This window comes from Mauremys reevesii, linkage group 5, assembly GCF_016161935.1.
Source record: "Mauremys reevesii isolate NIE-2019 linkage group 5, ASM1616193v1, whole genome shotgun sequence".
NCBI lineage: Eukaryota > Metazoa > Chordata > Testudines > Geoemydidae > Mauremys > Mauremys reevesii.
This window is the reverse complement of record NC_052627.1, coordinates 104,874,636-104,891,500: the sequence shown is the minus strand read 5'-3', so window position 1 is coordinate 104,891,500 and position 16,865 is coordinate 104,874,636. Positions and strand designations below refer to the sequence as shown.

The 16,865-nt window shown below is 41.1% G+C and overlaps 1 protein-coding gene across 1 annotated transcript in view; it reads right to left on the bottom strand.

Annotated features, from left to right (window-relative positions):
• Window positions 1-16,636, bottom strand: part of DHX15 (DEAH-box helicase 15) — a 61,289-nt gene extending 44,653 nt beyond the window's left edge. The window contains exons 1-5 of the mRNA XM_039539841.1: window positions 16,421-16,636; window positions 10,919-11,267; window positions 3,682-3,875; window positions 1,349-1,508; window positions 706-924 (exon numbers count right to left, since the gene is read on the bottom strand). Coding sequence (XP_039395775.1) covers window positions 706-924; window positions 1,349-1,508; window positions 3,682-3,875; window positions 10,919-11,267; window positions 16,421-16,491 — 993 coding nt within the window. The 5' untranslated portion in view covers window positions 16,492-16,636. The remainder of the gene's footprint in view (window positions 1-705; window positions 925-1,348; window positions 1,509-3,681; window positions 3,876-10,918; window positions 11,268-16,420) is intronic.
• Window positions 16,637-16,865: the final 229 nt, after the last annotated feature.

Below are 16,865 nucleotides of genomic sequence, written 5' to 3'. Positions count from 1 at the left end.
TTAAACAAGAGAAGATAAAATTTTAAGAGTTTGAAAAACCCTAAATCCTCACTTTATATATACTGAAATAGAGTAGGACTGAAAATACAGAAACTGTCTGAAAGCTCATGCTCCAAAGTATCAGTAGAGTGACAATCTCCTCAGAAATACCACTCTGGTTACTTATAGTTATAAAGATATCCCCACCTATTTCTCAAAGCTACTTCAAAAATTAAGTATCACATAAAAACACACAAATTTCTGTAACTATCAGAACCGTTTTTTGGTTTTTTTTTTTTTAAACATAAGAATATAAAATTTAAGTTCCAAAAAATGGATCTAGAAACATAAATAGTCAATCTGATTTTCAAAAGTGCAGAATACCCAGAGGCTCCCATTCAAGTTAATGAGAGCTACTGGGTGCTTAGCACTTTTCAATTTCAAGTTACTTAGGTCAAAAATATAAGCCTAGGAACCTAATGTTAGGTTTCTATACAGAAAAGCTTGGCCCTGAAATAATCTTAGCAATTTTCTTCTAACAAAAATCTTTCATATCATATAGAGTCAGCCCAACATTTATCTCCTGCCTCACTCCCCAAAATCAGTTTCCTTAATTAATCAATTCCACATTTGAAAGTCAGAGAATAAAACATGAATGCAGAACTAAAACCCTTCACATGTATAAGCTTCTGAATCTAGCCCTACAATGATGAATACAAAAGATACCTCTTGTCCAGTAAGAAAGAGTAGAAGATCTCCTTCCTCTTCTTCACACATGTGAATCTGTATTACTGTTCGAATAGCCGCCTCAAGGTAATCCCTCTCTGGCTCTGGAGTATAGAAAATCTCCACAGGATGGGTACGACCAGGGATAGTTAGGAGAGGACAATTATCAAAATAAATCTGGAACTTGCCAGCATCTAGAGTAGCACTCATAACTATAACCTGTAAATTAGAGGGAAAACAGAGTTACTCCAAATTTAACATCAAGAACCTACAGAATGTTATACTTAATACATAGACAGTGAGAAACTAAACTTAAAATGTATAATTTAAGGATCAAATTTAAGATTTCATTCAAAATCTCCTTGCTTTAGAGGTCGTTCAACCCATAAACATTTGTTTGAAAAGTTCTCTTTTGTTTAATATGTTGAAAGAAACGTTAGGAAAACAGTTTTATAACAAACTGCTTTTATATTTACATGGCTTCCACTGAAGAGAATAGAAGCCATATATGTATCAGAAGGTAAATATGACCCTTATTAGCAAATCTATTAGTAAGCATAGTGAAATCTATACTCAGAATTTTTTAATACTTCTGTGCTTCCTGAGTATGTACTGGCTTCTACAAAGCATAATTGCTACTAACCTTCAAGTCAGATCTTTGCCTTACAACCTCTTTCAGAACTCCCATCAAAATATCAGTAGCCAATGTTCTTTCATGGGCCTCGTCAAGAATTATAACACCATAGCGCTCCAGCAAAGGGTCATTCATAGCTTCACGAAGTAACATACCATCAGTCATATACCTGAAAACAAACAATATTTTCAATTTTCCAAATTAATATTAAAGTATCATCTGTGTAGAAACTTCCATAATTCCTTCTCACTCATTACAGTTTCTATCTTACCCATCCCTTTTTTGTCCATACATCAAAAAAAAACCTTCAAAAACAGACTTCAATGAGAAACTGCAGAACTGGAATTAATTTGCAAACTTGACACAATAGAACTAGGCCTGAATAAAGACTGGGAGTGGCTGGGTCACTACAAAAAGTAATTTTCCCTCTGATATTCACCCTTTCTTGTCAAGAATAGGCTACATCCACCGTTTGAATTGGCCTCGTTAGCACTGACCCCCCACTTGGTAAGGCAACTCCCATCTTTTCATGTGCCGTAATATATATACCTGCCTACTGTATTTTTCACTCATACATCTGATTAAGTGGGTTTTGGCCCACGAAAGCTTATGCCCAAATAAATTTGTTAGTCTCTAAGGTGCCACAAAGACTCCTTGTTTTTTTTTTTGCTGATACAGACTAACACGGCTACCCCTCTGAAACCCAATATGAATGTTAACATAATGACAAGAGTCTAAAAACAAATTTATGCTTCATTCTGCCATCACAGATTTTAGCATATGCATATATTTAGACTTTAACAAATTTAGATTAAAAAAACAAGTATTTTTTTCTTCAAACTCAACAAAGAAATCATCTTTAGGCCCTTTCCACACTACAGCTTTTAATGAAGTTTGTAACAATGACAAACCTTCATATCCCACATCGTAAATGAGGGCATTAACCACCATGCTATCATCTCTCTATCTGGCTCAATGAATTTTTATACAAAATGGAACAGCTCCAACAGGAGAAAGAGAAAGAAAAAGGCTGAGTCTATAGCCTCATGATTAAGGCACACCCCTGAAATGTGGAAGACCTGGGTTCAAGTCCCCCTCTGCCTGGTCTCTCATATTCTAGGTGGGCTATTGGCTATTCTTTGGTGGGAAGGTCTCTTTTGTGAAATTTTTTGACATTTGCTTTGATACACATTGGAATCACACTGTTCATATCTGGAAATACTCTGGGTTGTTTTGGTAATGAACTACCTGAATGTGCCATGTAACTCATGCAAAGATAATAAGTGGGCCTCATTCAATGTTTTACACACCTGCTCAAGCTAACAATTCTGGATTCCATATATTTTCTCATGGTGTCATAGTCACAAGTGCATTTTGAAATATATAGATTGGTTTCTCATTATTCAAGTAAGCTGAATCTTACCGCAATTAACGGACAGAACTGCTCAGATGGTCAGCTTTTATTTCCTTATGACACCAGTCTACTTCCTTGACTGACCAACTGATTGCTGCACAGGCCCATGGTGAGCCAGGGAGCGTAACTGATGAGGGACTTGTAGGAGATGGGAGGTTAGCAAGCATATCCATGAGTCCAGGGGGAGGGACTCCAAATCTGCACAGGAGGACTAGGTGACGGAAAACCCAGTGTGTGTCTGTTTAAGTACACCAGCACTTTTGGGGCTCCACTACTGCAACCTCAGTGCACCACTGAGGCCATGTAGCAGTGTAGAAGGAGCCCTCGATGCATCAATGTCTCAGTACAGGCATTCCACTTTATCACACTGCTCCTCTTTATATCATCGCTCATTCCCCTCAACTCCAAAGTTGCAACTCTACAAGATGTGCATACAGAAACCAAGGAGAGGAGAGAGGAGTTAGTGGGCATGTAGAAGAGGGTTTTATGGGTGTTATGTCTTGGCCGGAAAACTAAGCAGGGACTGGGACTCTTCCTGTGACCCACAGTAGGAGAACAACCCAACAACCCAGAGTTTGTACTGGGAGGGCCTGGACTGGGAGAGTAGCTCCAAACAGCATCTGTTCTAACGAACCTCACACAATTCATTCGTATACAATTAATCTCCAGGATACAATAGGATTTTTGAAAGACAGATTACTTTCACATTTCACTTCTCCTCCACCAGATCTGTAGGTCCCCCAGAGCTTAAGCCCCAATTTTCCCCTACTCCTTGTGGGCACAGCCTTCTGTCCCCATAGATTTTCCCCATTCTCCTCTCTCACAACCTTGCTACCTCCAGACTCCCAACCAAAACCTTTGGCCCTGCACAAGTCTGCTACCCAAAATAAGCAATTGTCCACTTTTTGTTGACTGTTACAATACTTACTTCAGAATTGTTTTTGCGCTACTGCAGTCTTCAAATCGAATAGAGTAACCTACTTCCTGGCCCAGCATCACATCCATTTCATCAGCAACTCGTTGTGCCACACTCATTGCAGCTACTCTCCTAGGCTGGGTACAAGCTACACCTCTCTTAGGTCCAGGTAAAGACCGCATGTAGTCAACACACCACTGAGGGATCTGTCAAGAACAGATTTGCAATTTAATGACACTGTAAATGCCCAGTCAGATACAACACAATTTATTCTGTAGTTGTTGCAGCAGGTGATATCTAAAGATAAAAGTCCAGTTTTACAGCCTATAACTTCAATTAAAAACTGAGGGCAAGATTTTTTTTTTTGCTTTTGGAGAAAGCAAGGAGACAGCTGGCTTATTGCTATTTTTTAAAAAAAAGCAAATTATGAGGAGGATAAGTGGAATTTATATTTCCTGAATCAATTTACCAATAACTTGGATCAAATATAGATGTGAGGCTGTCAAATGAATGAGAAGTACACTTAATTCAAAATGATGAATTATTTCACAATTAAGTAGTACTAGTTTTCACAAAACCTGCCATTTTTCAAATTAGTGAGAAAATGTATTGGTTGGCAGTACATTTAAGCAACTGTCAGATGACGTCAGTTTAGTAGAAGTGCTGACGCTCCACTGGCATCTAAGAAAAGTAAACTCATATGAAGTTTCATGAAGCCTTAATATATACATTTTAGGGTGTGTCTATATTGCAGTTAGCTGGGTATGAGCATTCGGGTTAGTCTACCTTGGCCAGAGAATTACAGCTCCAAGAGTAAAGATCTACCTGTGTTACTGTGTCTTTGCTATTTCTGCCCAAACTCACCCAGATGTCTTTGGGGCCATATCCCATGATTCTGTGTGCTGAAACACTAGGATTCTTCTTCAGTCAATTATGAGAAAACTTGTCAGACTTTGTGGGGTAACTTTAGAAAAGGACTGGAGGACTGAGTCTTGCCTATGTCCTCACTGAAAAGAGGGTGGGTTCAGCAAGAGATAAAGCACAGCTCAGGCCTTAAAACAAACCCCCAGCCTGCAAGCAAGCATGGATTCAAAATACAGATAAGCACCTACTTGAGTGCTGTGTATGTGAGTGGGGTGGTTTGGGCAAACACACATGTAGAAGCATGGGCTAAGGCCACATGGTAGACATACCCTTGAAAATTGCTATAAAATTGTTTAAATATGTTATAAAGCATATCTTACTATTATTTATTACAGATGCAGTTCCTTGGGAAAAAAAACCCAACAACCCAAACGTTAAAAATTTGGCTGAACCAGAAAATACCTTAAAATATCATAGTGAGAAGTAAAAAAAACAAAAAGTCTGGAATCTCCATCTGGTTAGAGTTCCTAAAGAAACAGGAAGAGAATCTAACTTTTACCAAGCAGATATGAATTTCTGGTATTACCAATGGAACCAGAATGTGTTTATTTTGTTTGCCTAATAAGCAATTTACTGATCCAATGACAGGAGATTTAGTCCCACCCCACCCCACCCCCATTTACAGACTGTATTAAACTTTATTCTTAATACAGAAAGAAAAATCTGCACCTCTGGCAATCTGGCATGCAGAAGATAGTGAATGAAATATACTTGGATTACACTCTTAATTTGATGAGAGGTTCAGTAAATCACATTCTCTGAAGACATCTCAGGGATAACCAGTCATGGGTCTAGAGGCCAAGCAGAACTCCCTTAACATTAATGTCCATGTAACCAGGCCCCTAGTAATTTCCTTTCAGAATACTCCTAGATTAACAGCTAAAACGAAGTGCAAAAAGAGAAAGATACAAACAAAACTACAGAATCCCACTAAACACAGAGGATGAATGATTTAATCCATGTAAATTTCTCTTAATAGAAGGAAGTATTTTTTCTTCAAAAATATTATTCTACAGATTGCTACTGGAAGAAACTGATAAGGGCCGAGATCCCAAATGCAACAGAAAAATCCACGAACTGCAACAGGAGGCAAACACAAAGACATACTGAAAAAGCAACATGTTTTAGGATTAAGGTACCCTTCTTATAAATATGAAAAATACAAGAGGTCTAGAGTACCTACTAAAAATTGCCAAAAGAGGGATAACAGACATCTGAACAGACAAGAACCCTAAGGAGTAACAAAGCTTGGACAAGATAGGCAAAAGAATAGGTTCTGTAACATAGGAATCAAAGTGCAGATTATCTGAGTAGAAACATGCACACAAGTGTTTCACACATGTGAAGAGGAGAAATGAGGCCACTTTGTAAGACACCAGTAAAAATGCAAGTCTGAGGCTAGTTGCTGAAGCATCATCTCTACAAACAGAATAAGTCTCGACATGACCTTAAAGCAGCAGGCTTGCCAGGCTACAGCAGTGAGAAATATAATTAGACAGCCATTTAGAAATGGTTTTCTTGGTAACAGAATCTACTATAATGGTGTTAAATGAAAAAAGTTGGGTGGACTTTAAGAGCTTTAATCTGATTCACATAAAAACCAAAAGACCTCTTTACATCAAGTTTACAAAGACCGACCTCACCAGGACTGGCACACAAGCACAAAGAAAAATGACTGTTTCACAATAAAGTGGAACTCAGTCATCATCCCTGGTAGGAATTTAGAATAAATCTATAGCATCACACAGTCCTTATAAAACTTAGCATCATGTGGATCGGTAAGAATCTGAAGCCACTACAGGAGCCAAAATTACTGCCACCAGGAAAATGGACTTTCCTTGTGAGAAAGCTATTTCACAGATATCAAATGGATCAGGAAGAGCTTTCATTAGCTTTGTGAGTCCCTTGACACAGAGGGGCTTTCTAATGGAGGGTAGAGATTTTCAAACACAAAAACTACCACATGAACCTGGTGACAAGGGGCTGCTGAGATAATAGTCTATATTGGATACATTTGTGACAGGCCAAAATAATAACCAAATGAACATTCAGTAGAGTTCTTAAACAGATTAAGTCAAATGAATAATGTAATCAACCCAAGAGTTCCTTTTTGTTGTTGTTGTTAGTTTTTTTGGTGCAGGGTAGGGAAAAGAACACTGGTACTGTTTAAAGGATTTAAATTAGATTCTTTAACTACTAAAAAACCTTCACTGATTAAAAGTTTACAGGGTGAAATCCTGGCCTCATGGAAGTCAGTGGTAAAACTACAATTGATGTCAATGGAACCAGGTTATCACCTGTAATTCTTTTCTTGTGGATTGTTGACACATGCGCTCGGAAATCCCATGCATTCGGCCTCAATTCTCATAAACCATGCGCAGGGCGGCGGCATCACTGGGTTTATGTTGAACAGTGCTCTGTTCTGTGTGGTGAGACTCCTAATCGGAGCAGCTACTACCTCTATGGTTCAGTCTACACTAGGAAAATTTAAGAGCTTTATGGAAGTGCCAATTACAGTTCCACAGTTAAGGTGGACTTGAGTTTAACACTTTTAGCAAAGATTCAATCACTTATCGACAGAGGTGTCAATAAGCATAACTTGTTTAAAAAATTTTAAGAGAGCAAGGGAAGGGAGTTCTGAACCTTAACGTGCACCTTCTATTGTGACTATACCGACAACAGTACCTCTGTGTGCTTTAATCGTAGCTGCTGCCATTGCAGCCTTAAGGGGGTTCTCTCCCCAAGCCCGTGGAATGCCTGAGCCAGATAAGGAGGAGAAAGAAGAGAACTTGAGATGACATTTTCAATGAGATCCTGCAAGCCAGTGATGTACCAAGACCGCGAGCAAACAGCCTGGAAGGTGAATACTGCAGAGAGATTGGAGAAGGAAAGAGTGGAGAGGAGAACAATCCACGAATCCCAGCAGGCAAAGGAGTTCCAGCACATAAGGGGACTTCTCCAGAAGCAAACACAGATGCTGCAGACTCTTGTGGATCTACAGGTTCAACGATCCTGGGCTCGCCTCTCATTGCAGTCCATGGAGAACTCCATTACAGCGCCTCCCTACATCTCCCCCTCAACATTCCACATGGCTTCAAGAGCCGCATCCCTAGCCCTACCACTCCTCTCTGGGGGACATTAAGGAGAATCACGCTTCACATACACCTCTGAATGCCATAGTTGCTGTTTGTGCAGGTAAAATGGACATATATGTTCTTTCCCTTTGTTAAGTTCTGTTCCATTAAATTAAATGTATTTGCTTTTAAATTGCACAGATTTTTCTTTGCACTAGTTTTGTTACTGAATAAAATTCTGTTGTTTGGAAAAGAATTAACCTTTATTAGTTCACAACATATGCTGCAGTGCCTAGCAGTTCTGAAAGTACCCACTTGTTACTGTACATACAGTGACCCACAACTCATAGGATCAGTGAAAAACAGTAATCAAATGTACACCAAGCACTGTAAAATTAATAGGTGCACTGACAGTGTTGTATTCATAGGTGTACACCAAGCACCAAAACAGCAGGGCTGGGTAAAGCACAGTTCACCACAATGCATTACTGTGGCTCACTGCTAAAGTGCTCTTTTCAAAGCCTCTAAGCTGCATAGCTCGACATTAAGCTCTTCTAATAATCCTTGTGTCTGGCTGTTCAAATTCAGCAGACAGGCACTCCACCTCCACCATGGCAGCAACTTTTCCCCCTTTGTTTCACAGATACTCTCCAAGGAAGAGCAGGCAGCTATAAGCACTGAGATGATGTTTCATTGAGATACAATCTTGTGAGTAAACAACGCCACCATCCCTTCAATCTACCAAAAGCACATTCAACTGTAATTCTGTACCTGCTGAGCTGGTAGCTGAATCTTTCCTTGGTGCAGTTGCAATGGCTGGTGTCTAGCTTCATGAGCCGGGGAGCAAGGAGTAGGCTAGGTCCCCCAGGATCACTACTGGGACTTCAACATTTCCTGTCATAATCCGCTAGTCAGGAAAGAAAGTCCCTGCCTGTAGCTTTCTGAACAGTCCTCTGTTTTTAAAGATGCGAGCATCATGCTGCACCTTGCCTGACCAGCCAACATTGATGTCGGTGAAGTGGCCCCAGTGATCCATCTATGCTTGCATAACCATAGCCCTTTCTAATGGTGTACGCTGTGGCAAGGTGGTCTGGTACCAAAATAGAGATGTGCATGCTGTCTGTTACTCCACTGCAGTTCAGGAACTCCATTGCTGCAAATCCATTCACTGTGTCGTGCACACTGTGTCGTGCACAGTCCAGCATTGCCATACGTGCTTGCATGACAAAAACCCCTGATGTGGATTTTCCAACTCCAAAATGATTTCCCACTGACCCATAATGACTCAGTGTTGCAAGTTTCCACAGTGCAACTGCCACTTTCTTATCCAGTGTCAGTGCAGCTCTCACTTTGTTGCCCTGGCACTGCAAGACTAGGGTGAGCTCAGCACACATATCCAGGAATTTGGTCTTGAGCAGTGGTTGTAAAACTTTTGGATGTGCATCATCCCAAACCTACATTACCATGTAATCCCATAAGTCAGTGTTCATTTCTCGAGCCCAGAAGAAGCACACCATCAGCAGCTGCTCTGTGAACACCACTGCCAACCTTGAATTGGTTCTTGCTATGTACAAAACCAATCTGTCCTCCAATAAATCATCACGTTCTCTGTTGATTCAGTTCTTCTGTGGCCCAGCAAATATCGGAAGATTATCTGTTCTGTGCTTGCAATGCTTATGACAACAGAGCAGAGCTGTACAAGCTCCATGCTTCCAGATGGTAGAGAGCAAGGATGGCCGAGCAGGTTCATAGGATTTTTTAAAAAGGCACAAATATTATGGGATACATACAATATTATGGGTTGGAAACAATTTCATGCTGGAAGTTGGCCTCTTGCATCCATTCATGCCTGTGTGTCTAATTTCCACCCCATTATGCATTGTCAAAACTTACGCTGGAGAGTGACTGGTTGCATAGTGGGATATCTACCTATGGTGCTCTGCAACGTCCATCTACGTAAGCACTTCTGGTGACTACACACAGCGCCAATGCAAGAAGACAAGCATGCATGTGCACAAGCGATATACTACCCATGGCAGCTTTATACCAATTTAACTTGTGTTGACCAAAGTTTGTAGTTTAGACATGGCCTAAGACTTAAGCTACTAAGTCCCCCAGTCAGTTCTGAAAATTTTACCCCACGTGACCTACTTTGTAACCAAGAATACTGGAGGTTTAAGCCATTCCTATGAAGGATACAAGCCACCTTATACCACTACAGATGAATTCTCAGAGGCTGCAGTTAGTATCCGTGATGGACTTTTATATATTCAAGTGACTGATTTCTTTAATGGACTTTGAGAACACGTTTCTTTTCCAAAGGATTTGTACATTCAGAGTTGCCTTAGACAACCTATTGCACAAAGTGATGACTTCATCTGAAGTACTTAAAAAAAAATAATTATGTAATACCACAGAGGTATGTTACCATGCCTTCTTCCACTGCCAGACAACTGATTCCAGAAACCTGCAGTGAGAAGGGCATCTTGTACCTATGTCCTCATCATTTTCCAGACTTATATCAATTATTGTTCAATGCACCAGTAGCTTTAGAAAGCTATGTATTCAGTACAAATCTAACCCAGAGAGATTTCCACCTAGAATACAGAAGGGCATCCCACTGTCCTCTGAAGGAGCCAGCAACCTACAGAAGTAGTATAACAACAAGAAGCACCACTAGTTAAAGAGAAAATATATGTCGTTCTCTTTGTACCTGAGTATGGAACATTTGAGCTTCAGTTTCTTTGATGAGAATAGCCCAGGGGCAGCAGTCAAGAAATCAGTTCTAATTCTGGTCCTAACACAGACTAGCTGTGAAGTCATGGGTAAATCACCTAATCTCTGTAGCACTGTTTCACTATCATTAAAGTGTGAATTTCTCTCCTTCATAAGCGTTGACGTTAAATGCATCTTTTAGCGTACAAAGGGATATTCAAGTACTATTGAGACATTAGATTTTGGTATGTCACTTTTCTGATTAAATTCAACTCAAGATCACTCAGTGCCATAAAAACAGCAGTACACACATTTTTCAGAAATGCTTTTCCTTTAGTTTTCACCCATTAGCTGGACTAGCATCTTAAAATTAAAATCATAATGTGTAAAATAGAGATCAATGTTTTAGGCATTAAGCAACTGAAAAGTTCATTAAACAAAGTATTGCTCAAGAAAAGAAAAAAGGATATAAACACTCCATCCAGTAACAAAATCTTAAATTTTAAGCAGGAAGCATCAAGTGAATAAGAACTCACCTGAGTTGTTTTACCAGACCCGGTCTCTCCAACCAGCACAAAAGACTGGTTCCTAATCAGGATATCTGTAAATCTTTCCTTATACTCCCAGACAGGGAGCTGAAGCCGCTTCTTTAGGATTTCATAGTATCGAGGTGTATGTGGTAGGTTTGTGAATGGATTAATACCCTGTGGAAGTATTGCTGGTTTTATAGGTGGTAATCCACCACCAACAAGAAGCATAGAATTAGATGAAGGACGGAAATCTTTTTCTTTGTCTCTCTCTCTGTCACGCTCTCTCTCTCTGTCACGATCCCTATCACGGTCTTTAGAACGATCTTCACGATCCCGGTCACGATCTCGATCCTTCCTAAAAGGATTTCCAGAACACAGCAAAAATACAGAATGTTGAAGTAAATACTTAAAGACAGAATATCTCCTATGAATGCAGGAAGCGTCAAGAAAACTAGATGAAAAGAACCTAAACTCTTCATTTTTCTTACACTGAGTAGTTTTAAAAGTAAGAAATAGGAGCTAATCTAAAACAAAAGAACCAAAGAAAGTATTAAACTAATGTTTCACTGTGAGATACATTATGCAGCTCATGCAAACTGAATGCACAATAAATATTTTAAACAGTTTTGCAAGCAGCTTCACTTAAGTGTACTGCAGAGAAGGAAAAATATCACAGTCTACTTGCTTGTGTCATTACAAAGACCGAATTTCATGTCTGATGCATATGCCATATTAGTTATGCAAAAATTACAAAAACACTCACTGCTCATGAGTGCTGGAGATAATACACACATACAGATACACACAGTTACACACACACACCACAAACTTTATAAATAGACATAATTAAGCTTCCTAGTAATAATGGTAGAGAAACCACAGTAAAAGCATTTGTTTTTTAAAAGGCAGAGAAACTGGGGTACAAAATGCACTATGGCATATCAAATTTGGAGCCTAAACTGTATGATAAATTCCCTTTAATTTTAACTGGCAGTTCCCTCTTAATTTAATCTCAGTCCGGCTGGAGGGAATATTCCAATCAAATATATGGAGTAAACGCAATCTGCCTTTTAGTTTTACAAGTCGCCTTCAAATGGGTATAAAATTTAATTTGGCCTCAGGTTTAGATTTCACAAGAACAAGGACCATAAACAAATAAAAATGTTTCTCCTAATTCCCCTACCCAATTCACCAGAAACAGTTTTTTTGTGGAAGAAACATGGTCAATTTAAAATATAGTCCTTCTGGGGGGGAAAAAAATGTATGAAAGGTAGTTTCATATATTACACCTGGGTTTGAATCACACTGGTAATTTTTGTGATTTTACAATCCCATTTCCTTTTAATTTTTTTTTCTCCCCCGTTACCCCATGAGAAACACACAAACAAAAGGGGAAATGGACTATACAGTAGAAATGGAGAAACTGACCTATCCACTAAGATCTGTCAAACAAAAAAAAAATTGGAAAAGTTTTCATCATCTTTCAGTGACAAACACCACTTAGGATTACTGTAACAGGGGAAAATTTTCAGCCAGAAGTGTGATTTAATTTGACAGTATACCTTTAAACTAAAAAACTTCCTGGGATGTTTGCAACCAAACCTTTTGCAGGATTGCACTAGTGGCACCCAAATGTTGAAATAGATGAGAAACTAACTAAACACAAGTAAAACAAAGGCCCCAAACTTTGGGGGGGGGAGGAGGAGGGAAATGTATGCTCATGCTTAACTCTGTGCACTGAGAATCATCACAATGGGGCTACTCACAGTGAATAAAGTTAAGCACGCATTATAGTATCTGAAGGACTGGGATCCAAGCATGTTTCCACTGTCCAAGATGAGAACAAAAATAAACTGGGGAATGCAAGATTGTTGAAAAAGATAATACTGAACTACCAAGGGGGCATTTGTAACATAGGTTAAGAAATTTAGTGATTTTCCACACATGTACCCCTTCCCTTTAAAAATCTCTGCTATTTTCAATAGCAACCACTAGTTTTGTGAGCTGCTCTTTTAAATACCTAATGTCTGGTTTTCAGGCCTGGACTACAGTACAAGGTTATGTTGTCACAGCTATGGTGGTTAGGAATGGGGAGAGGGAAATCACACCCCGTAGCCAACATAGCTATGCTGACAAAACTCTCAGTGTATATGCAACTATGACAACAAAAGAGTACTTCTGCTGGTTTAGCTAACATCTGTTTGGTGAGGTGTTACTATTCCAGCAAGATAATTCTGTCTGCCTGCATACACTGCATCTACACTAGGTGACTATGCTGGCATAACTATGCTGACATAGGTCCTGTAGCACAGACATACACTCAAAGTCACACAGGACTGATTCAATTAGTTTCAGCTAAAGTTGTGGGCGTTCAATGCTGAGCACCTAAAACCAGAGGATATTTTTGAAAATCTGGCCCTCTGAAACAAGTCAACTGTAGTTGGATGTAGTATATGTGATACATTTGTTCCTGGAAAAGATTTACCTGCAAACTGAAGTTTAGTACCTCAAGGTAACAGCATTGTCTCTTGCTGCAAGAGAGATAATTTAGCCTATCCATTTGGTCATAAGTGTTGTAAATAAGGTATTTACAAAATTAACACATTTTAAATAGGAATTGTGTCTTTTACAATTTTTTTTAAACGTACAAGTACCCCAACTTTTTCTACAGAATTTCTAGTATGCTGTTGATACAAATCAAAATGCCTCAAAACAGTACAGCAACTGCAGATAAACAATTGTTATACTTACATATGTAAAAATCAAAGAATAACTAGTGACCTTTTGGCTTGCAAGCTGAGGATTCCCAAACAGCACAACAAAAATAATCCTAATAATCTCACCTAAAAATAAATGGCCAACTGATCTCTTTAGGAACTCTTCTTATTCTCCCTCTCCATTTTGGGGGCAAGAGAAACTCTTCCTATTGGGCACCAGGCTGCCTCATACTATTCAGGAAAATAAGAATAGGCAGAGTTCCTGAAGAGAGCTCATGGCCAATTACTTCCCCCTACAGCATCTCATATGCATCCTAGCTTGCTGCTGGTCATGCCTCCTTTTAACACACAAAGTAATGAATAGGCATGGGAGCTCCTACCTACAAAAAAATGAAGCTGCAACCAGCTAAAGTTAGCACATAGTAGTTTTGTATTTTACAAATTCTAAGCCCAAGATTGTTTTAAGAAGTGGCTGAGTAACCAAGCAAAGGCCAATACTACTTGCTCTTATGAGAAAAGGCCCATAAGATCTCTAATTTACCATATCTAGACCCTCAGTTGATGGTATGGCTCTAGAGGTGACCAGAAAGAATTACTGACACCATTAATATGTTGTTTATCTATCTTTTAAAGAGACCTAAAATCTACAATATTTTATGTCACTGGTACCCTCACTCTCCCTCTGCAGTGCCTCTGGTTTCAAAAATTTGTTCCATTTTATCCTAATTCACGCACTAATCCTGCAATGAGCTTTAAGAGGATGCATCAGGGAGCCAGCACCTGTCTCATGCTATCTGTTTGAACAACACCATCATAATGAGGGTCTGATGTGACTGAAGCTCCTGTGCACTAATGTAATACCAATAATAAATATAGCAAGAGCTTAAAACTTAATTTTCAAATGAACGCTTACATTTTGCTGAAATTGATGTCTTCTTATGCCCCCACACTAGCCAGGAAAAGTATCCTTAGTTACAACTGGAAAGAGGTTTGTTTTCAGGCTTTACAGCACTGTATTCAGTTGTGGGGGAGAAGTCTATTGGGACACTGCAGAAGTAGTTGGACTTTTAAAACCCGTTAATGATCTGTCTAGAATAGCGTGTTTAATGAGATTTGCATATACTAAACTCTGAAAATGTTTTCTATTAGTAGTGAGGTCAGAACCTATACAGACAGACAGAGAGATTGACATTTTTCTATGCATTTTCTCAATTTGGAAAAATGCAAACTACACCTAGCAAAAAAAAAATATTTGATTGGAGGGAGAGTCTGGAATCAGAAGGCGTTCCCGTGACAGTGAGAAGCTTTTCACACCTTTTGTTTGAAAAATAAGCCTACCACTAGGATCAGATTGTTATGAATGAGACCACCCACACTAGCATTAGATAAGGTAATAACTTTTTTCTAAATAAGGACTATGAATCATCATGCTTCAGGGTATACACCAGTTACCAACTGACATTTATTAGGACACAATTCTCCCTAAAAGGAAAACTATTCCATAAGTGTCTACTTCAGCATTTCTTGCATCTTTCTCTGAAACTTCCATTACTAACCACTTTCACACAGGAGATACTGGATTAGATGGACTGGTGATTTGATCCAGTATGGCAATTCCTATTAGTCCTCCATCATTTTCAATTATTCCATTTAACTTTTACTGTTGCCCACACACAACCAAGAAAAATCTATAGAATACTATTTTAAATTTCAGAATGCAAATGCTTCAACCAAAAGGTAAACTAATTTAAGGACACACTGTAACTTTTGTTGTTGTTAACATCCATCCACCCCATCAATTTTCAGTCTAAGTTAAAAACAAAAATAAATTATATGTAATTAAATTCACTCCTGCATCTCCTACCATCTCTTCCAAGTTTGTGATTTTACAGTTTTTTGGGGGGGGGGGAAGAGATGCTATCCCCTCTTCTGTTCATCTGTGGAAAATCTCACACAAAGAGGAATGATCGATCACACAGGGGAAACAGTGAAACTGACTAGACAACATGCCGAAAGATGCACACAGAACACAAACAACAGAATATCTTTGTCGCACCCCTCCCCACGCCACCTTCAGTTTCGTTAATCAATAGCTGTTACTCGTAAACAGCAGTTTGCAAAGCTGCAGACAGAAGTTGCCGAGGTCACTCTAGAGAGAAGATGATCCGCCTAGGCCATGTCGGAGTGTTGAGGACACGAGTTTAGAAATACTGATCTCCGCTGAGCACTGCGCGGGGACCCGGGTTCACGGGGCTACCTCACCGAGAGGTGAGGGGCTGCGGCGGTAACTCAGAGTGACCCGAGGAGCAGAGTGACGGGAGAACGGATGGGGTCACCGTTTACACGGATACAGGAACCGTTCTGCTGGAAATCGGAGCCCGCCCCGGCCAGGATTTGGGATTCCTGCAAGGAAAGGCGCAGGGGCCGGCTCCCTGCCGCTCCCACCCAGCTCGCCCGCCGCCCCCGCCCCGTCCCGCGGCTCCCGGCTCTTGGAGGGGACGGACGGAGCCCTCTCTAGACTCAGGGAAGCCACCGGGCTCTTGTGCCGCCCCGCCCCACCCCCCCAAACGGGACGAGGAGACGCGCCTGCCCCAGAGATTCGCCATGCAGCTTGTGTGCCGCGCCCAGGCGGCTCCTAGCCCCGCCGATCCCCTCCCCCGGCCAGACCCACGACAGCAGGGAGCGAGACTGGCGCCGAGGGTACAAAGCGGACTAGGCGGGAGCCGCTCCGAGAGCGAGAGTGACCGGCCCCCGCCCGCAGGCCGCGCGGCCAGGCCCCGGCGTCCCTCACCCGTCAGCCATGGCGCGCTTCTTGCTGGAGGTGTAGTCGTCCCCCAGGTCTAGGCGATGGCGCTTGGACATCGTGCCAGCGGGGGGCTTCGGGCGGGGAAGGGGACGGCGGCTCCGCGCTCTCCGCTCCTCGGGCAGCAGCAGCGGCGGCAGCGCCGCGAGGCCAGGAACAGCAACTAAAATGGCGGCCGGAAGGAAGCCCCGCTCCGCGCGAGACACTGAACGAGCGGCCTCGAAGAGGGGGAAGCGGTGCACTAGTCCGGGTCCGGCTGGGAACCTTACCCCCGCGCGTCCGGGTCCGGCCTGCGGATCGCTCTGCGGGAACCCCATTGCCACCCACGGAGCGGAGTGGGAGCCACAGCGTGCGGCGGTGCGAGCGGGGAAAGGGGTGAGGCCAGAGGGCTCTGCCCTGGCGCTCACAGGCAGACAAAGCCAGTGCTGGGCAA